The sequence below is a fragment of the Heterostelium album genome (assembly GCF_000004825.1).
Source record: "Heterostelium album PN500 unplaced genomic scaffold PPL_contig6, whole genome shotgun sequence".
NCBI classification, from domain to species: Eukaryota; Evosea; class Eumycetozoa; order Acytosteliales; family Acytosteliaceae; genus Heterostelium; species Heterostelium album.
This window is the reverse complement of record NW_008805083.1, coordinates 61,622-83,801: the sequence shown is the minus strand read 5'-3', so window position 1 is coordinate 83,801 and position 22,180 is coordinate 61,622. Positions and strand designations below refer to the sequence as shown.

At 31.3% G+C, this 22,180-nt stretch overlaps 8 protein-coding genes and 1 non-coding gene across 9 annotated transcripts; 4 read left to right on the top strand and 5 right to left on the bottom strand.

Annotated features, from left to right (window-relative positions):
* Positions 1–49: 49 nt before the first annotated feature.
* On the bottom strand, positions 50–1,557 carry PPL_03576 (B-box zinc finger protein; the record flags this gene model as incomplete). The annotated part of the gene is made up of 3 exons (XM_020574504.1): positions 50–72; positions 186–657; positions 715–1,557. The coding sequence occupies 3 exons, from the start codon at positions 1,555–1,557 to the stop codon at positions 50–52; spliced, it is 1,338 nt and encodes a 445-aa protein (XP_020435546.1).
* Positions 1,558–1,681: 124 nt separating this feature from the next.
* On the bottom strand, positions 1,682–4,039 carry PPL_03575 (uncharacterized protein; the record flags this gene model as incomplete). Its single annotated transcript, XM_020574503.1, has 8 exons — positions 1,682–1,845; positions 2,154–2,462; positions 2,651–2,737; positions 2,812–3,147; positions 3,230–3,313; positions 3,406–3,758; positions 3,855–3,901; positions 3,929–4,039. The coding sequence occupies 8 exons, from the start codon at positions 4,037–4,039 to the stop codon at positions 1,682–1,684; spliced, it is 1,491 nt and encodes a 496-aa protein (XP_020435545.1).
* Positions 4,040–5,735: 1,696 nt separating this feature from the next.
* Positions 5,736–5,807, bottom strand: PPL_03574. The gene has a single exon. It is a non-coding gene; the product is annotated as a tRNA-Ala (tRNA).
* A 619-nt stretch (positions 5,808–6,426) lies between these two features.
* PPL_03573 (lipase family protein) lies at positions 6,427–7,479 on the top strand (the record flags this gene model as incomplete). Its single annotated transcript, XM_020574502.1, has 4 exons — positions 6,427–6,691; positions 6,762–6,992; positions 7,058–7,263; positions 7,336–7,479. 4 exons carry the CDS (start codon positions 6,427–6,429, stop codon positions 7,477–7,479), a joined length of 846 nt encoding a protein of 281 aa, XP_020435544.1.
* Positions 7,480–7,968: 489 nt separating this feature from the next.
* PPL_03572 (uncharacterized protein) lies at positions 7,969–9,582 on the top strand (the record flags this gene model as incomplete). Its single annotated transcript, XM_020574501.1, has 1 exon — positions 7,969–9,582. The coding sequence occupies one exon, from the start codon at positions 7,969–7,971 to the stop codon at positions 9,580–9,582; it is 1,614 nt and encodes a 537-aa protein (XP_020435543.1).
* A 461-nt stretch (positions 9,583–10,043) lies between these two features.
* On the top strand, positions 10,044–11,401 carry PPL_03571 (FAD-dependent oxidoreductase; the record flags this gene model as incomplete). Its single annotated transcript, XM_020574500.1, has 2 exons — positions 10,044–10,054; positions 10,129–11,401. 2 exons carry the CDS (start codon positions 10,044–10,046, stop codon positions 11,399–11,401), a joined length of 1,284 nt encoding a protein of 427 aa, XP_020435542.1.
* A 599-nt stretch (positions 11,402–12,000) lies between these two features.
* PPL_03570 (FAD-dependent oxidoreductase) lies at positions 12,001–13,367 on the top strand (the record flags this gene model as incomplete). The annotated part of the gene is made up of 2 exons (XM_020574499.1): positions 12,001–12,017; positions 12,104–13,367. The coding sequence occupies 2 exons, from the start codon at positions 12,001–12,003 to the stop codon at positions 13,365–13,367; spliced, it is 1,281 nt and encodes a 426-aa protein (XP_020435541.1).
* Positions 13,368–13,504: 137 nt separating this feature from the next.
* PPL_03569 (ABC transporter G family protein) lies at positions 13,505–17,814 on the bottom strand (the record flags this gene model as incomplete). The annotated part of the gene is made up of 6 exons (XM_020574498.1): positions 13,505–15,180; positions 15,250–15,980; positions 16,167–16,686; positions 16,770–16,929; positions 17,003–17,464; positions 17,539–17,814. 6 exons carry the CDS (start codon positions 17,812–17,814, stop codon positions 13,505–13,507), a joined length of 3,825 nt encoding a protein of 1,274 aa, XP_020435540.1.
* Positions 17,815–19,318: 1,504 nt separating this feature from the next.
* On the bottom strand, positions 19,319–20,137 carry PPL_03568 (uncharacterized protein; the record flags this gene model as incomplete). Its single annotated transcript, XM_020574497.1, has 1 exon — positions 19,319–20,137. One exon carries the CDS (start codon positions 20,135–20,137, stop codon positions 19,319–19,321), a length of 819 nt encoding a protein of 272 aa, XP_020435539.1.
* Between the last annotated feature and the right edge of the window lie 2,043 nt (positions 20,138–22,180).

Here is a 22,180-nt window from a genome sequence, read left to right as displayed (position 1 = left end):
AAACATAATGAAGAGTTACTTTTAAAGTTTATAAAATGATTTTATTTATTTATTTTGATAAAGTTAAGATCTCTGAATATAAATTGCATTGCTAACGGTTTCGAAAGATTCATCAGTGAATAATAAAAAGGAGCTCTCGTATATTCTCACATTCTTATTGGTGTTTGAGAAACAATACAACTTGCTTGGATTTGTACCACTTGAAGGAACATACACAATCTTGGAATATGATAAACTATTTGTAGGTTTCTTTATCAAACCGGAAACGACTGAGAAGGTTTTTGATTGCAAATCAAAAGTTTCCCAAGTATTGGTATTTGTACATATAATAATACAATTATCTCCTCCTGTGCACAACCTCATATTGAATTGTTGTAGATTATATATTGGTGTACATTGGAAAGTATCTGACATTGTATAAATACAAGAGGTGTCCACTATATACACTAAACCATTGATTACAAGTAGAGTTGGGTTTGATAAATTGGGAATTATAGGGTTGACTTGATGATTTAAATTGATTGGATCAATGGATTCAATTTGAGAATTATTGTTGCTGGATTTATGCAAAACATAAATCCTCTTAATAATATTATTATAGCATACTGATTGAATATTGATTTGTTGAACACCTTTTTTAAAGTTGGTGATAGTTTTCTTAGAGATTGAATATTTAAAATACTCTTTGCCAAAGAAAAAAATATCATCCCCTACCTGAACCATTTGAGAAGGTTCTACATCTTTCAATGTGAAAGTTTTATGAGTTTGTAAATCAAGAAACTTTACATAATAACTATTATGATAAACGATAGTTCGATTGTCTTGGAACTTTTCAACTTGGCACATGTTATTAATTTTTGATTTAATGTTAATGGTTTGGTTATGGTCAATTATCGCCAAGTATTTAGCAGGAGTGATGAGTAAGTTATTCTTTTCCATTCCACCTTGGCGGGAGACAAGTGAAAGGAAGGTCATTGTATCCACTGGAATGGTTATCGGAAAGAAATTTGGAAATTCTTGGAAAACTTGATTGTGGTCAACTGATTGTTCAACGACCTGGAGGAGATCACCAACTTCTTTAGAGTTAATGTCATATTTTTGGTGTTCATTTTCTGAGTCGCCAGGACTTTGGATCACATGAGTTCCTGAGCTACTTTCGTTGTGGTGGATTGTATTGGTAATGACTTTAAGTGAATTAATCTCCTCGATCACCAATGGAATAAGTGACTTTGCCAACTCCAACTGCTCTTCCACTGGTTTCTTATTTTTGTGTTCTTCGACAATGAGGAAGTTATGCATTTCTTCATAAAACTTGATAATTTCGCTAAGTGTCGACTCCAAAGAATCAATGGTTGATTTGATTGTCTTTAATCGATCGAAAAGATTAGATATCTTGTCTTGATAACCGTTTGTCTTCAATTCCTCATCCTTGATCGAATCGAAATCATCAAACTGATGTTTGCTATGATCACTGACACAACATTGTTTACAAACTAATTTTGAACAAGTCGAACACAAGAATATTATTTCTTTAAAATGTACTGAACAAAGATTCATTTTATAGATAAATAATTAAAATTTAGATTATTATAAATAATAAATAAAAGTTAATTAAAAAACAAAAATAAAACTACTGAAAAGAAAGAACTTAAATGTGTGAGTTTGTTTTTTTTTTATTTATTTAATTTAAAATTTTTTTATTTAATACCACACTATTACATTTCATTTGTTCATCTCTAAATTCTTCTTCTTTGGACTTTCTATATGTATCTGAATCTGTCTCTGATTCTGATTCTAATTTTATTTCTTCTTCTTTCTTATTTTTATGTGACATGTTATAAAAAACTTAAAGAAAAAAAAAAGATATTTGTATAATATAGAGAAAAATTAAAAAAAATAAATAATGAAGGAAACAAAAAAAAAAATATAAAAAAAAAATTAATAAACTAAGAAGTTCCGTTTCAGAAAAATTTTCAGATTGTCACTTGTAGCCCAAATAATATTGATATTCAAAATAATTATGAAATTATTATTTTATTTTACACCAACAACTAGTGACAAACTGAAAATTTTACCAAAAGTTATAAAAATCATTTACAAAATATCTATTCACTCCATTCTTACAATATTATAGATTCAACATTTTTATTTACATATTGTTATCTTTGATTGTGATTGTTTAATTAGAGTATTGAGTTTAGTGTAGCTATCCGATGAGAGTTTTGATTTTGGCGTGATATTGATATAGTTTAATATATGTGCTGATCTTGTAACATTCATTTGTTGAGCTATTGAAAGTTGACAAGTGGTTGTTTGCAGTCTAAACGGAATTTTCAGAATGAAATGAAGAAGTGTTATCAAAGATTCTAATTCTAATGAGTTTCTAAATAAATTTAAACTCTCCAATGAACTATTGAAAGAGAGTATATCTATAAGTGGATGTATATTTGAGAAATGATTATCTTATTATTTTGATAAAAAGAAACAAAAACATATTAATAATCAAAAATGTAAATAACATAACCCATTAACAGTTAACATGTTAATAAACTTGTATACGTATACATACTGGAGAAATCAATATTTCTTATAGTGGAATTCTTTAAGAGTGCCATGGAAAATAGATCCAAATGATGATTTCGCAAATTACAATCATTCATTACGAGTGTATCTAGTTTCTTGTTTGATTGAAAGATATCGGTTAAATTGATTAAATCCAATGTACTTATATCATTTCCTATTATATTTAAACAAACATGTTAATGATATGATATTTTATGTGCTCACTGTTCATTGTTTTTCTTTACTTACTTGATAAATTTAAATAGGTAAGAGTTGGGTGTGAATGAAGAGCACTGAATAGATGATTAAATGAATCACATGTAAATCCATTGCCAGAGATGTCGAGGTGCGTTAAAGAGTGATTCAGTGCCAACTTTTTCGCTAGATTGGTTGTTGCACCATCACCAAATCTGTTATCAGAGATGTCGAGTTTCGTAAGAGTTTGATTCACTCCAACGGTATCACCAAGACTGTATGCACCGGAACCTTCAATCTCGCATCCTCTCAGTAAAAGTGTTTCTAAAATATCATTTAATCTAACACCACTACTTAATGACATTACATTATTATAATCTGATGGATTATCTATAAACTTTGATTAGTATATATTTGGTTGTTGTTCTTTACAAGATCGCTTTAATATAAAATACATAGTTTGTAAACATACATGACCAATCTAAATATTGTAAACTTTGATTGTTTTTACCTATGATATCACCAAGTAATTCTAAACCATCTTCAGCTTCACAACCTATGTATAAACATATATATATATATATATCAGTTAATTGAATCATAGTTTAGTTATTCATTTGACTTTAAAATGTATGTATTGTAACTTACATTGTAAAATTAATTCTTGAATTGAATTTGATTGATCTAAAAGTTTACACAATAAACTTATTCCTTCGTTTTTAAGTGGGTTTGATTGTAGGTTTAACTTTTTCAATTGTGGTTTCGATTGGTTGTTGATTAGCGAGTCGACGATGAATGTCATATCTTCGGGTTCGAGGTTGGTCATTGAGAGATCAAGACTTGTTAGTCTCGATCGACTGTCGAGTGATGCAAGTAGTGTTCCTATCGACTCTGAAAAGACATAGATATCGCTAACGATGATCTCTAGAGTGTTCACCGATTGAAAGTACCAAGGAAACGTAGACATACAGGCACGCAGGTTGCTACTGGTCAACGTAAGGCTGTTACACAAGGATTTCGTTAGAGTGTTCCATCGTTTGTTAACCAGTTGCTGATTGGTTCGTTGTACGTTGTCCGATTCCCAACAGTTGATACACAGAGTGCCAAGACGTAGTTCTTCATCTCGCAATGCAAACCAAAGACACTTTAATAGCTGTTGATCCGTTAATACCTGATCGATATTTCTTTGATTCTTTATGTATTTACATATATAGATAGAATCTTGATCATCATCATAATCTTCATGATCAATATCCATCATTTGACTATCATTGTCATTCATTTGAATTTAGATTATTCTAAAGATTGGAATAACAATAATCAAGTTTTTACAAAAAAAAAAACAAAAAATCTTATTTTAGTTTTTGTCACAATTTAATTCTGAAAAAGAACATCATTTGAAACTGGTGATGTATAGTAGGTCTAGTGATTTCTTATGGAAATAATGTAGAGAAAAAATCCAACAATGATAGTTTGAACACAATTTAGTGTCTGTCAACTATAGTAATCGAGCGATGCTATAACTACTTTATTAAAGATGTTATTAAACAAGGAACTTTTAGTGTACTCTTATCTGGAAGTCTAGTCATGCCCCATCACTGAAGCAGTATATAGGTATAAACATTCTGATAAAGACCGATTAGATCGTTTTCTTTTACAAAAGAATCCATTACCACTGACAGGGATTTAATAAATAGGTAGATGATCAGTCTATTTATTTATTAATTATCAACTCAAATAATTCAAAGTCTATTCAAAGTTAGTGTAAGAACTTGTTTTTATGTTTATTAAATATAAATTGATCATACCTATTCAAAGTTAGTGTAAGAACTTGAATAGTAAAGTTTTTTTTTTTTTTTTTTTTTTTTTTGCAAAAAAAGATTTGTTGACTCATGATCAGTCAACAAATTGCAGGTATTGATATTAACCTGCTAGTTCGTGTTTTATGTTCTATTTACATTCTCACACAGGCCGTGAGAAATATAGCCAATAAAATGTTATTATTATTATTATTATAATTATTATTATTATTATTATTATTATTATTATAATTATTATTATTATCAATAAGTTGAGTAGTATTAGGATAGAATAGATCTAACAGTAGTTGCGTGTTGATGAACAACAGTATAAAGTGGTGGCACGTAGTTGGAAGGATTAAGATTCCAATCAGATTTAAATTTACGCGTTAATGCAGAGCAATCGACAGTGACTCCTTGGGAGATTGAATTAGCTATCGTGAAGTTAAGCTTGTGGTAATTGGCATCGATTAATTTGGTGTAATGGGTGACTGCTCTCTTGACGGTATTTTCCAGCTTGTAATGGGTACCATCACCAAACATTTTACAGTACAGCGCCTGCCATAACGAATGTACGATAGCAGCAGTAAGGTGGGTGAAGTGGACAGTAGTACGAATAGGACCGTCGAACTTGATGCACGAGTGCTTCCAATTACGAAGTCTATAGTTACAGTACTTGTGGTATATACGTTTGATAAAGGAAAGGAACTGCTGTGAGACTACAATCCTGCATTTGAAGAAGAAATGTTCATGTGGGTTGCAGAGTTCAGTGAAGGTGTCACCACAGAACTCACAGACATGACCAGTGCGCTTGTGGTTGATGGGGAAGGTGTGAGAGTACAGCCGGAATATGCTGTTACGTAGCATAGGCGCTTTGACCTTGGATATGTGCAGGAACTGAGATTGGAGAACCAAAGAGTGACCAATCTGGATGGTTAGTTGACCTTCAGTACGGCGGACTCGAGGGTACTTGTGGCTGAACAGGACAGAATAGATTTCCTTCAGAGTAGATAGTAAAGTTGATCGTTCGTTTTTTGAATAGTCGTTGAGTTTTTAAAAATGAAAAATAATTTGAATTTTGAAAAAGTGGTAATGTCGTTACAGGGACCTCATCAAACTTTGTGTAAAAACACTTTTTTTTTGTTAATCCGCATGCGGTAAGATGTTATTATAAAACTGTGGAGAAGCCGGGTATCGATCCCGGTTTTCAAGCATGCAAAGCTAGCGTTCTACCATGTATACCACTTCCCCATTCTGTGTTTTTTAAATTAAAAATTAAAATATTTTGATATATAAGGTTTCCAAATGTGTGTTTTTTAACAAACAAAATTATTTATTGTAAATAATAGAAATCAATATATCTCCTTTTACTATAAAGGTAATTTTTAACACAAAAATTATAATATTTTGAGATAAAAATCAATTTTAAAAACGATAAAAGTGAGAACACCATTTTTTGTGATTTTGGTAACTCCATTTGTTCTATATAGGTTATCATAAAGCTAATAAAACACCTGAATGATTTCATATTTAACTTTATTACAACGTACATTATTTCATAATTAACATTCAATTTCTGTTGAAACTAACAAAAAATTTTTTCTGTTTCGATTAATTAATGTTTTTTTTATAACAAATCTAAAATTTGAAAACCATGACAGAATAAAATAGTAAATCATTTTGGTTGAAATATCTTTGCAATTACACTGGTTAAAATTCTTGATCGGAAAGTTTTTTGTGTCGGGAACTGACTACTTTTTTAAACCAAAAGATTTTAGATATTTTTTATTTTGAGTGATTTTAGTAAAATAATTTTGAAAGAATAGATTTACAAAAAGATTTTTTTATTTTTAATTCATTCAATTTAAAAATGAAACCAGCAAGTTTATTATTACTATTAATATTTGCATATGTATCAATTTTAGTACGAGGCAATGAACCTCCTCAAAACCCATACTCCTCTCAATATGGTATCGATAATGTTCTTATGAATTATGTTGCATATTGTGATGCTGAACAGATCATTGATTGGAGCTGTTATAGATGTCAAAACTTCCCACATGCAACAAACGCCAAAGTGATTCAAAACAATGAAACAAGTACAAGAGGAATTATTACAACTTATAATAATACAGGTAAAAAAAATTAATTATATTGAAAAAAAATTATTCTGTTTCTAACAAAAAAAAATAAATTTTAATTAAGTTTATGTTGCTTTCAGAGGATCAGTATCAACAACAGATTGGATTGAGAATTTTGAATTCTTCCATGTTGACTATCCTAATGTAACTGATGCCAAAGTTCACTATGGTTTTTATCACTCATGGTTGAGTGTATCCGAGGAAATTTATGCTGGAATTGTAGATTCTCTTAAACAATGTCCAGATTGTAATAAAATAACTGTTTTAGGTCATTCTTATGGTGCAGCCGTTTCAAGTAAATATAAATATAAAACTCAATAGTAAAAAAACAAAAACTTATTAATTGTTTTTCTTTTTTAGCTTTTTGTACAGTATCAGTTGTAAATTGGTTCCCAAATATCAATGTTTATTCAATGACTATTGGATCTCCAAGAGTAGGTAACGACGTTTTCGCTCAATACTATAATAGTATTCATAGAAACAATTGGCGTATCGTTAATCAACAAGATCCAGTTCCACATCTCCCACCTGAATATACCATCTATGAATATCACCATGTACCAAATGTAAGTTTTTTTTTGCTTTTTCAACTACTTTCTTTTTTTATCATTTGTTTTAACAAATTATTTATTTTATAGGAAGTATGGTATCCAAATAATGTAACAACTTATAGAATTTGTAATGATAGTGGTGAAGATAAATCTTGCAGCGATTCAGTTGACCCATTAAAATATAACACTTCTGATCACCTTGATTATTTAGGTCAACGATGTTGTTGCTAAAGATGAACTCTACTTGTTAAAGCATGGACCTTTAAGTACGAAAAAAAAAAACAAAATTAAATTTAAAGCCCCATTCTTGATAATTATTATAATTAGATAAATTTTATAAAATATCAAGATAATTTTAAATTTCTCTCTAAAAATAAAGATTTCATATGTTTCTTGATGATTTTCTCTGCTGTTGTATTCCTCATAGATAAGATTTAGATTTTTTACTTTTCTCGAATATCATGACCTTTCATTTAAAATTGATTATCAATTTCATTTTATTCGAGATCACCTTTTTCAAAAAGTTCACACGACAATTTTATATAAAAATCAAAAATATCCAGATTTTGATAAGGAGTACCGAGATTTTTAATAAAATGGTTGTTTGAACTTTCCAATTTTTAATTCAATCTTATAAATATTCAGAATTTGAAACAATTGAAAAATTATTAAATTTCTAAACTAAACTTGTATATATATATATATTTATTTCAAATAAAAATGATTAAATCATTATCTATATTTTTATATATTTTTGCAATTTTCCAAATATGTATTTCAACCGATCAAATTTATGTGGATTCGAGTAAATCTTATAGTTTGGCATGTGGTAGTACTCTAGATCTTGCTTGCTCAGATATTCTATCTGGTTTAGCAGCATATGGAAATCTTGAATCGAAATCGGATTCTTTGATTTTAAGTTTGGTGGGTGGAGTATACTCTGGCACCAATAACAGTTTTATCAATATATTAAATCAGGATATCACAATTACCAGTTTAAATAGCAATTCATTGGCAACAATCGATCTACAGTTCCTAAATTCTTTCATCTCCATTAAGGATGTTTCTGCCACTGGAAATACCAATACCAACTTGACTCTAAGCAATTTGAATATCATCAATGGAAATAGTTCTACCAATGGTACTGTTGTCAATATCAGCACTCAGTGGACACCTACTCTTTTAACTTTCGACAGTGTTTACGTTGCTGGAAACCTGGCTTTTGAAGGTTATGGTGGTGTCATCTACGTTCAAACCAGTGTTGCCAACACCAAAATAGTTCTCACCAACTCTACTTTTTTCAATAATACAGCATATTTGGGTGCGGTTTATTACTCTGAAACTCAAGGTCAGCTTGAAATCTCTAAAAGTGTAATCAAGAACAATGTTGGAGTTATCACTGGTATTGTAGATGCCTATCAAACATCGGTTAGTGTTACCAATTCAACAGTTGCATACAACCTAGGAAGATCAGCGATTTTTACATTCATTTCAAACGTAGGAACCGTTGAGGTTTCCAATCTCATCGCTTACAACAATTCACTTCGTTCGAACTGGGACGGTGGATTTATCCAAGCCAATGAGAACAATCTATCGGTGTTGGATTCCGACTTCCAATGGAACAGTGGATCGGCTGTCATCTATTTTGAAACCGAAGGATCCGGATCATACCAGTTGCTGGTTGGAACGAGCGTTTTCAACGAGACCATGGGATCTCGTTATGGTGGAGCTATCTATGTTTGCGGTGGTTCATCGAATATCTACAACTCTTCATTCATTGAAAACTATTCTATCTACAACGGTGGAGCTATCTACTATTCCGATACACTCCAAGCGAATGCCACCAATTTGATATTCATCAACAACCAAGTTGGTGTTGGAAATGGTAGCTCTATCTACACAAACAATGCGACCGTCAACTATTTCGATAATCTCAGTTTCATTAACTCGAATAACATCACTACAGCAATGTATTGCAACTCCTCATCGATTTATCTCAACAATATCACTAACGACAATGTTACTCCGTTAATCTCTTGTGACAGCACGAAACCATCTGACCAATGCACAATTCACAGTAGCAACAATGCCATTGGTCAACAATGTAATAGCCAAGTAAATTCGAGTGACAACAATAATAACAACAGTAGCGAACATCACAACAACAACAATAGTAGTGGTGATAATAAAAAACCAAAGAAGAAAGGATTAACCAGTGCGCAGATCGGTGGTATCGCTGCAGGTTCTGCTGTAGGTGCAGCAGCTATTGTTCTTGGCGTCTATATAATTCACAAGAGACATCACAATCGTAATAAATACAAGAGTTATTATTAAAGGATTTATATTTAATAACATTATAATCTAAAATAAAAGTAATTTAAAATAAAATGTTTAAAAAAAGTAATACGACTCAATATTTTTTTTAATTTTTTGTGTTAGTGAATCACAAACTATGACTCACCAAAGTTATATTTAATCAAAGGTTGTTATTACCCCCAAACAACTAACACAATAACAACAATTTAAAGTTTACATTTTACGTTTATTTTTGGGTAAAAGATACAATAATGTCGGTGATATGATATCAAGTCAATCAATATCTATCATATTTATAATGTTCTCTAAAAATAAAGAAAGTAAAATTAACAATGATTAAATAAACATTAGTTGTACAATTACAATGATCACTAAAGATCAACTACCACCATCATCATCATCAAAGTAAACAATATATATATATTAATTTATTAATTAATGTATTTATTATCAAAACAAACAAACAAAGAAATAAAAAAATGAAAACAGAGTATGTATCTTTTAATTAAATTTAAAATTCTACAAATTTTTTTAAAATAATTTCTCTAACTTTAACTTACTCAGTTTAAAGATTATTATTATTGGAGGTGGTATTGGAGGTGTTACTTTAGCAAATGCGATAAAGAAATATGGTGATGGTAAATGTAGTGTACATATCTATGAAAAAGAAATGACAGTTTCATCGACTGCTTTCAAGGGTTATACGATCGGGTTGAACCAAATGGGCAGAGATTCATTGAGAGAAGCTTTGGATATCGAGAAATATGATAGATTAACATCGGAACTCATTCAATCCGGTGGTCAATACGTTGTTACCGATCGTCAGCTCAATCCGCTCATCAACTTTAGTTGTTCGTCGTATGTCGATAGAGATCGTCTGTGTGGTCTGCTACGCGAAGGCATCGATGTTCACTATGGAATGAAGTTCAAGTCGTATACGGAGGACAACGATGGTGTCTCAGTGTTCTTTGAGGATGGTTCGTGCGAGCGAGCAGATTTCCTGGTTGGTGCTGACGGTGTTCATTCTGTGGTGCGTCACCAGAAACTGCCTCTCTTCCAAATGGAAGATGTCAATGTCTATAGTATCCAAGCTTTGATTCCGAATGTTGGCGATGACGTTATCGATCTATTGTTCAAGCAGGACAACACACTCATCACAAAGACATTGGGAAACAAGAGGAATACCATCATGTTTGGAAAAGTAAAGGCGCAGGCCGACGCTATCAATTTTGGAGTCGAGGACATCGCTTCCATCGAGCGAATAATGGAGCAGAACGAACCAGGAAATACATGTTTGGTGATCAACTATGAGTGGAGACCTTTGGTTGAGAATGGTCGCGTTGATCTTCCAACCGGTGGAAGACAATACATGCTCAACACACTCCGCAGAGATACCGGTAATTTCCATCCGTTGGTTGTCGACCTACTCAATAGAGTGGCGAAACCAGAGCATTTGATAAATGACCAGCCAAAACCGATGAGACAAGCACTTCCATGTAGATGGCCAGCCGCTTCTAGAGTGACGCTCATCGGCGATGCCATCAACGCCATGACCGCCACTAGTGGCTGTGGTGGAAACTTGGCTATGCGTGATGCTATTGATCTTGGCTATGCACTTACGGATATCATCAAAAACATTGCACCACTCTCCATTAGAATGACTGCACACGAACAAATGATTGTCGAGCGTGGACAACAACAAATCAAACTCAGTCGTGATTGCACAGAACACATGCACTCACAGGAACTCTCGCATTGCTCCGAACTCTTTAGAAATACAATCATGCGAATATTAAACAAACTATTAATTTGGGGTGTAGTAAAGATACCAAATTAATTTAGAAAAAAAAAAAAATAAAAAAAAGAATCAACTAACTTTTGTATATTAAAAATAAATTTAACTATAGTTAAAGTAGATCTATCAAGATCATTACAATGTAAATATTTACTTTACATTCATTCTTTGAAACAATCAATAGCGTTGATATTTGCCTACGTTTCAGTTTAATGATGAAATTTTATTTAACATCATAATGACATGGCTTAGTTTTTTTAAAAATAACTAAAGGCATGTATTCTATTTTTAATAAAACAATTTCTCTCTTATCAAAGAAAGTTAAAATTTTAACTTTAACACTGATATTAATAACTGTAGATAAGATAATAAATGATGTATTAATTAATCATACATGTTTCCTTATAATCAAGGTTTTTGAGACCAAAATATTTTTTTAACCCCACACATTTCGAGTTAACCAACAACAAATGATTAGATGTTCTAATTAATTAAAAATAAATTAAAATAATCTATTTATAAATAGACTTTGGATTTTTTTAGTAAAAACAATTCAAAATAATATTAGATTTAAATTTAAAAATAATTAAATTATCTTTTAAATTTTATTAAGTTATTAAAATTTATAATTGTGTATAAAAATGACGGAATTAAAAGAGTAAATTTATTATTTTCATTGAGATTTTAATTTTTTATATTAATTTAATATTTTTTTCTTTATTATTTTAATTTATTTATATATAGAAATAAAGTATTAATTGTTGGAGGTGGTTTAGGTGGTTTAATTCTTGCAAATGGTTTGCAAAAACACGGTACGAATCAGATCAATGTACAAGTGTTCGAAAGAGATCAAACTCCGGATACAAGATCACAAGGTTATATCATTGGCTTGAAACCAAACGGTATTGAAGCAATCAAGGAATCAGTATCAGAGGAGAAGTTCACAAGAATCGAAAAACTATTCAAACCTGGCCAATTTGTCATTTCCGATAGGAATTTGAATGTTCTTATGAACCTTTCAAGTGGAAATACAATCAATCGTGGTGAATTAAGAAAGATCTTGATGGAAGGCATCGATATCAAATTTGGTAAAAGACTGAGAACCTACGAGGAGAATGAACACGGTGTCTCTGCTACCTTTGAAGACAATACTTCGGTGGAAGGTGATATCCTGGTTGGAGCAGATGGTGTCAAATCAGCTGTAAGACAAAAGAAGATACCGGATTTCAAATTCGCCAATGTCAATGTATATAGGATTCAAGCATTGATTCCGAATGTCGATGCGGAAATCTTTAAAGCTATATTCCCAACAGAGAATGGCATTATCATTAAAACTCTTGGCAATGTTAAGAATACTATTATCTTTGGAAGAATCAAAACTTTTCAGGAAGCTATTAGCTTTGGTTTGGAGAAAGAAGAGGATGACGAGGAGATCGATGAAGATGAACAAGAAGAAGCTCAGAAATCAGGTGAAATGATATTGGTCAACTATGAATGGAGACCAGAACCAAACACCCCACTCCCACAAAGTAAAGAACAGCTGTTGGAGTGTATGCGTAAAGGAACACAGTCGTTTAATCCATTGGTAATTAAACTTTTCAATGAACTTGCCAAGCCTGAACATCTGATCGAAACGAAACCTGTTGAACTTACACAAGCTGAACCCTATGCCAAACAACCAACTTCCAGAGTAACTTTACTTGGAGACAGTGCTCATGCTATGACTTCGCATGCTGGTATTGGTGCAAATACTGCAATGAAGAGTGCCTCAGATTTGGCACATACATTGGTCGATATTTTCATTAACAAGAAACCATTCATCGAAACATTGGAAGCTTACGAGAAACAAATGATCACTCGTGGATTCCAAGCAATTGATATTAGTAGATCCAACACTGAGAGAATGCATAGTAGTAATGTAGGTGTAATAGGTGAAGCTATTAGAAATACGATGATGAAATTTATTGTTAAATTAGTAGATTGGGGAGTAATTAAACTTCCAAACTAAATAAAAAAATAAATAAATAAAAGTTGTAATTTATGTTTATTCAATTTTAATTAAAACAAGTAAAGTCTAATTACTATTTCTATACACTTTAATAGTATCATATTATAATGCAATATTTTATATAGTTTATTTATAATTTATTTATTTTGATATCTAACAAAACGGAATGATAAATAAGTTAGAATAGATAGAATTAAACCAAAGGAAACAACTACTGCGAAATAACTGTAGAGATGATCAACTTCGATACCGTAGGATTCTAGCACTTGTTCGCCGGTTGTGAATGGACAGAAATATTTGATGTGGGTGGTACCATTGTTTTGGATGGGTATCGGGATGGCACCTTCGTAGTTTGTACAACGGAATCGTTGATCCTTGAATTCATTGATATTCAGCACCTGCGTAGCGTATTTCAGTAGATTGATATCAAAGAACCATTTCCATCCCTTGGGAATCGAGGGTCCCGGAATCATAAATCCAGCAAAGAGCGAGGAAATTGCCAGAGTTACACCGACTGCACTGTAAGCCATCTCTTCGTTGGGTAGAACCGATGCCAATGCCACTCCAATCATTGAGTAATTGATATAAGTGAAAATGAGAACAAGTGTAAAGTAAAAGAAACGTCCGGGCGTAGCAAATAGATGCGTCAGGAAATAAGTGATCACACTAAACACTATGACACTGGCTGCTAGGAACGGTAGATCCGTGACAATAAAACTAAATACGTAGATCCACACACGATACACTTTGGCAGCTTGTTCACGGTAGAAGAAACCACGCTCCACTTTGATCACTGGAATCATAGACATCGCAGCCATACCACCATAGACAGCACAGAAGAAAAGGATGGATTTTCTATTGAAGATGTCAACCTGTTGATGTCCAATACGTAGGAAAGTGGTTCCAAGTACAACTGCCAACAACACAGAACGGAAGAAACGAGCTCTCATATTGGCGAGCTCTCTTATCTGATTCTGGAAACAACGCTTCATCAGCAGACGGAATTGGACTCCGACAGACGAAGAATAGTCGCCACTGAACTCTGGAGGTTTGATACCCTCTGGTGTGATACCACTGTCCAACTCTTGAATCATCACCTCATTCTCTTGCGACTGTTTGAATGCGTCGACCGGATCGAAATTCGGATCTACACCATTGGCAATGTCCAAAATGAAATCGGCAGGATTGGCCAGCGGATCACAAATCTGTCCTCTCTGAGAGTAGTAATCGAGAACAAGTTGACTACCCTTACCCATAGGACCGAAATATATCATTTCACCACCTTTCTTCAATAGCAAAAGATGGTCGAATTGTTTGAAGATGGAGGTTGACGGTTGATGAACAGTACAGATAATGGAACGACCAGAGTTGGCAATTCTCTTGATGTAGCTCATCACTTTGAGGGCAGCCGAAGAGTCAAGACCAGAGGTTGGCTCATCGAGGAACAACAATTGTGGATCAGATGCCAACTCTATTCCGATATTTACCTTCTTTCGCTGAGATGGTGTAATTGAGGTTTCACCGGAACCAACTTGTTTGTCTTGAATCTTTCTCAGGTTCAAAGTATCGAGAATCTTGTCGACAAATCTTTGTTTCTCATCGAAAGACATCGATTCTGGCAGACGATTCAAAGCAGAGAATTCAATGTGTTCACGTACTGTTTGCTGAGGTAAAAGAATATCCGCTTGTTCTACATACGCCGATGTTCTTGTAAAATATTTATTACGATAGTCACCATTAATCTTTATGGTTCCCTCGATATGACCACCTGTTTTACGATCTGCCAAAACATCTAAAAGTGTTGATTTACCAGCTGAATAAACAAGAAAGATTAATATTAATATTTGAATTATTCATTAGTTTCGTAACTATTTTAACATACCACCAGATGGACCCATCAATGCAAGTAGCATTCCAGGTTTAACATATCCATTGATTCCGTTGAGTAGACGTAAACGTGAACTCTTTCTACGACGTTTGATATCGACTTCATAGCTGAGGTTACGCCATTCCATGTAGCATCCACTGGGCTTGTCTTCGTCTGAGAGATGGATGTTGATTCGAGACATTGAGTTTCTGAGTCTTGGTAGTTTGATTTGACTTCCCGTTGAACGGAGCTGACGAACTTGATTTGCCTTCAGAGTTCTACGTTCTGAGTCAGAGTTCTTCTTGATGTGTTCGAATCTCACAAAGTGAAGGAACATATAATTCAACACACTGAAAACTAATACAAATCCAACACAGATCAAAAGGTTATACCATTTCCAACGATACTCTGTGTAGTAGTGCAACTCGTCTAGGAATTGATCACCATTGGTATAAGGACATATCTGTTGACCTTGGAAACCAGCTGGATAGGGTGCAGCGAAATTCTTGACAAATGGAGGCGGCATCTTCTCTTCATCGGTGCAGTGATAAGGTACACCGGCTTGTTCATTGATGAGCAATCCCTCCAATCCGTACTTGGATGGCGAGATCCAATATGCCCAAACCCACCAATTTGGAATGACAGGCTTCTTCACAACGAATCCCGCGAAAAGAATGAATGGCATGAGAACGATGGGAGAAACGGTTGCCGCAATGACACTAGTTGGTGAAACCGATGAGACTGCTCTAAACAAAGTTGTAGAGAACAAGAATACCACCCAAGATATCAATATGAAATAGAAAAAGTTATCGGCGTGCGGCTGCAGACCACACAACCAGTATACAATGGTGGAAAACACAACCGATTCCATCAAACAAAGCGGGAGAGTCGACCAGAACAAAGAGTTAAAGAATGCAAATGTATCGTAATACTTGACTGCTCGCTGCTGATAAAAGATATCACGCTGTTCAAACAGAGTGGAGATGGCACCGAATCCAGAGAAAAAGATAAACATCAAATTATAAAACATCAGACCCTGTCGATTTCTACCGTCGGTCTGGTTGGTATCGAGCTTATAGTATAGAGTACCAAGCATCAATCCAACTACAATATTCTTGAGGACACGCATCTTGATCCACTGTGTTCCCATGAATTCCATTTTCATGGCTCTGCTTGTGCATCGTAAAGTTTGATACCAAGTGGAAGTTGTATACTCTGGCAAGCCTACACTATCTGTGAATATGAATCCAGCATCCCTACTGGTATCATTGATAAAGTCGATACAATCAGTATAGACCTTCGATTGTTTATAGGCATCTACAAACTCGACCGTTCCTCTTAAAGGAGGCTCTCCTTCACCTGGAAAGTATAACCATGGTTCATCAACAATCTCTTGGAAGAACTCCGCTGGATTATGATGACTTGGTAATTTAAATCCTAATGATTCAAAATCTAAGAAGATAAAATAAAGAAAAGAAATATATTATTAGTGAATGAACTTTAACAATTTCTTTTAATAGTAGAATTCTACTTACGAGGAATAGCATTTTCCATTGGACCAAAAAATGCAATTTCACCATTGCTCATAACCATTAAATAATCAAATAGATTGGTTATTTCAATTCCAGGTTGTAACAAAGAGATTAAACATGATGATTTTCTAGTTACAACAGTTTCTTTTAATTGTTTTAAAATCTATTGTATTAAATGTTCGAATATTAATATTTCAATTTCTAATAAAGTAAATTAAATAGCTATTGATAAATACACTTAAAGATGTAGTTGAATCTAAGCCAGTGGTTGGTTCATCCAACAGATATAGTTTGGCATCCTTAACCATTTCAATACCAATTGAAACACGTTTCTTTTGACCACCACTAATTCCACGAATGAATTCATTTCCAACGATTGTGTTTTGATGTTCTTTCAGTCCTAATGTCTCTAGAATCTGATCAACACGCTCATTCTTTTGTTGTTCGGTGCTTCCTTCTTTCATTTGAAGATCGGCACTGAATTTCAAGGTCTGTCTCACAGTGAAACAAGCTACATGAAGATCCTCCTGTGTCACATAGGATACATCTCTATGATGTGTCCTGGAATCCGCTGGCTTTCCATTGAAATGAAGTTGACCAACCAATTTATCCTTCTTTCCCATTGTATGGGCGAGTGCTTTCATCAAAGTGGTTTTTCCACAACCCGGTGAACCTAAAAGTAAAACCATTTTTCCTGGCTACATATAAATAACATTAAAAATTAGATACCATACCATTCATTTAAAATAACTAACTACTAATTGATAATTACCTCTAAATAAAAATTTAAATCATTTAAAATTCTTTTCTTTGAACAATCGTATGAAAAATTCTTTGCAATAACTTTCATTCCCACGACAGTTTGGTTGTGGTCACCAAAATTGATTGAAGTCATCTCGATATCATTATCGCCATTATTGTTGTTATTGTTATTATTATTATTAATATTGTTATTATTATTATCGTGATCATGAATTTCGTGATCATTATTTATATTTTCCACAACGGGAATATCAATAATTTCCATTGGAGAATCTATAGACTCCATTTTTGAAAACTAGAAAAACTAAAAAGTTTCAATGTCCTCCTGAAGTTAACTTTAAACTAAAAACTATTATTTATTAATAATCTGTTTGTCTATCTATATTTACATGTAACTTTGGATTTACACAAGTATTTGGAAATTATTTTATTGTCAAATAATAATAAAATCAAATCTAGTTTAATGATAACAGCATCGCGTTATTATTACTATTATTACACACAAATATGGTTCTATGTATTATAGAAAAAAGTGACAAAACGAACAAATAAGATGGACGTGTTAGCAGTAGTGGAATTGTTGTTGTTGGTGGTGTTGCTGTTGTTTTTGTTTTTAGAATGAAAAGTAATAAATTTTAAATCTTTCCAATATTTAAGAGATGCTGTAACATCAAACAGAGAGAAAAGTGATAAATATAAATAAAATTATTATATATAAAATATTAATTTTTAGTTAAATTAAGTTTTATAATTTTGTATGTTAAAAATTAATATTTTTATAACGAATAAATTGTATTATTATAACTGTTCGATTATCTCTTACTTACAAAAGTATAAATAAAATTTATGTTCTGTTTTGCACTGTTGTTAGTTTTTAATTGTGATATAGAGGTTCATAATCATGCATGACAATATTTAAGTGTCAGTTGGAAATGGCATCACTCATTAGCATAGATTTTAAAAAAAAAAAAAGCAAAGTAAGAAAAGGTATCAAACACAGTATAGCAAACAAAAAAATACTGATGATTCCAATCAGATTGGCACAACACCATCCATTAATTAATACAAATTTTCAAATTTGATTAGATCGTTTATTTTTTGGATATATTGAGTTCTTCACTCTATATTTTATATTTTTATGTTTGGTGATATGATGATGAATATTATGGTCTTATATGAATCATATTATTCGCTTGTGTGTTATACAGTTATTACTCCACACAAAACCCCACTCATCATTAAACCATCATTCACCCAACACCACTACCACCACAAACCACTCTAATTTGAAGAGTCAAAACTTAATATTAAAAATATATTAAATATAAATCATGTACAAACTACAACCATATTTTTTTTTGTTTGTTCCAATGTTTTTATAAAATTAATATCGTTTGGGTGTGTTGTTTGAACAAAAATGGTTACTGTTATTAATATATTATATTGATTTGGATTAAAATTCACTATTATTGGTTAATTTTTTTTTGTTTTTTTTTTTGACAAAATTAAGGTGGTTTGGTTGTTTTGAAAATAAAAATACACAAGATGTTCTATGAATAATTCTGACAATAAAAAGTAGTACTTGTTTTTCAAAAGATATCGATATCTTTAGATTAAAAACACACATTTAGTTAACAATCATGAATGACTTTATGATTTTATCAACATTTGTAATTAAATGTCGATGTGATGATGAAATTGTAATAAAATATAAAAACAAAATATTATTATTTTGGAATTATTAGAAATAAATTATTGTTTGTTTGTTTGCTGTTTATCTTACTTGAATATTATATTGCTCTAATCGATATATGTAGAGATTGAAGTGGCATCCAGGTGTAGAGATTCTTAAGATCGTTGGTACTTTCGATGCATTGTTTAAGTTGATCGATCAATTGCAAGAGTAATGTGGTGGACTCACTACCAACACAATCACCAAGTATGAATGCAACTAAACTTGATTCCTCTACGTAATCGTTGTAGTGTTTATAGTGATTTCTATTATCCTTAAGCAAAGGTGTTACCTTTTCATAGTAACTCTCCAAGTGTTTAGTCTCCTCCACTATTTCATTGACCAGCAACTGACTGTCTCTATTAAATGTACAATCCACACTGTTTTTACTTTCACAAACATTGCTATTGTTATTGTTGTCATTATTATTATCATTATTCTCCAAACACAATCTTTTCACTGATTTAAAAGGTGGATTTAATGATCTATTGAAATAATCTACTATTGATAGATTTCTTATACTAATTTTAATGTCTTGATTATTATTATTATTTATAATATCATTACATATATTTGATAATAATGATAATTGATGCTTTGATAGATATTGATTGTCGTTAAGACATGCTATTGTAATCTTTGGCCATTTGGTACCAATATTCTCTCGAGGTAGATGAAATTCATCGTCAGCATCAATATTGTTTAGGATTGACTTTAAACTCCAAATAGACTTTGTGAATGCTTTGAATACAATCGTTAAAACACCATTGTAAGCAACGATTATCGAATGCACAACCAAATCTGAAACCATTAGATTACCAACTAACTTTTCTTTCATGATTATTGAAAACACTCTATCACTATTACTCTTTATCATATTATAACGGTTATCTTTCTTCATCTCCACAATTTTACTTTTATAACTATATCAATAATTAATTATATCTAGCTATTTATTTATTTTCAAGTGATCATTTAAAAAAAAATATCATAATATCAAAAAAAAAAAATCAAATCATAATCATATATTTGTTTACTATGTTTTGATAATCAATTGTTATAACTTTTATCTATCAACTCAAGCTATACATATGTATCAATCAAATATCATCAATATAACAAATTAATAAATGATCTTTCACTTTACCGATGATTAGAACATCTATCTAAGATAGATAAAAACATAGATAAATATAGATAAATATAGATTAATGTTTTTAGATTTAAGGTTATAATGATAAATAAAATAAAAGTTTAAAAAATGAACCTATTTCAAATGTATATAATTTTAAAGTATTATAATAATGACATTATCTATATTTAAACTAATGCTATTTTAAAACAGATAGATTGACTTATTAGAATAGAAAAGCTAGAGACACTGATACCATTGCACTGTTGTTTATTGAACTTATTACCATTGTCGTTCGTACCGACGGTCAGAACAATACAATATTATATCAATGCAAAAGAGAATTTAACACATTTTAAGATTGTCAAAAACAAAACAATTAAACACATTATGTTGTTTATTTGAATGTTTTAATTAATGTGGTGTGGATGTATAAAAGAGTATTTAGAACCTCTTTTAAGTTTTAAATAAACCACAAGACATGTATCTCTTTTAAAAATTATTATTGTTTTTTAAATTTTAAAAAAAGAATTAAAGTATATAGTAGTAGTGTTGTATCAAACACACTTATTTTATAAAAACACTGTGTGTGTGTTTGTATATATATTAACACTCACAAACTCTATATATTTTTAAGGTGTGGTGTTTGCAAAACAGAAATAGAATTTAAAGTGTGGGTTAATCAAACAATTAAGTTTTTTACAACAACAATTTTTAATATGTTTCATTTTTAATCCAAAGTTAGTAAGATGAATAGGGGTACTCTCAAAGATAGAAAACTCTACCACCCACACCTAAACATACACATCAAACAAAACACATACAATCACACACTCACAACTTTTATAAATTCAATTTTATTTGTTTGATTTGATTTATTTTATTATTTATTTTGTTTTTATTTAGATGATGTTGTCTCTTTTTTTCAACAATTGAATTTGGTTGGTCAGTTGCTTGGTATTTGTCTACTAACAAATTAATAATACTATTATATTATATTATTACTTTTAATACATTTAATAATATTCATAATAACAATAACAATATTCACAATTTATCAGATTAATCAAAAAAATAATAATAATATTTTTTTCCAACTTTTTTTTTTTTTTTTAGACGTATAAATAATTTTATTGATATATCCTTTATATCCATCTATTTAAATACTTAAATTTAAGATTTAAGTTTTTTTAACCTCCTTTTCAACAATATAAACAAAGACAAGAAAAAACAAATATCAAGATAACCCCAATAATATTCAAAACTTTTTTATACTTTTCATAATTGATACTATCAATAGCAATAGCAACCAAAACAAACCAACTACTTAAAAAATAACAAACACATAATCCAAGTTTAAATATTAATTAAACACAACTTCTTAAAAACAATTATAATAATAGCTGCAAATTATAATAATTCACATTGATACAAACTCAGAGTTCAGGTTTCAATTGGTGAAAGTACTTCTATTTCTCCCGCCAATTCTAATCTCTTTGTTGTTTCAATTTCAATTCATTGAAGCTGTTGGTGAACACAAACCTCCTAACTGCAATAATTCATTGAACAAGAGACACTGATACTGAATTCTATTTCATCATTATATCTATCCAGCAAACAGCAACATTTTCCCGTTGCTTTAAATAGAATAATTACTTATTCTAAATTTTCATAAAAAATATCACTACTCTAAATCAATTTTTAGTTTTTATTGTAATTTATTAAATATTTTAAAACTACAAAATTTCATCACTTTACCTTTTGATTTATTTTGTTTGGAATATTAAA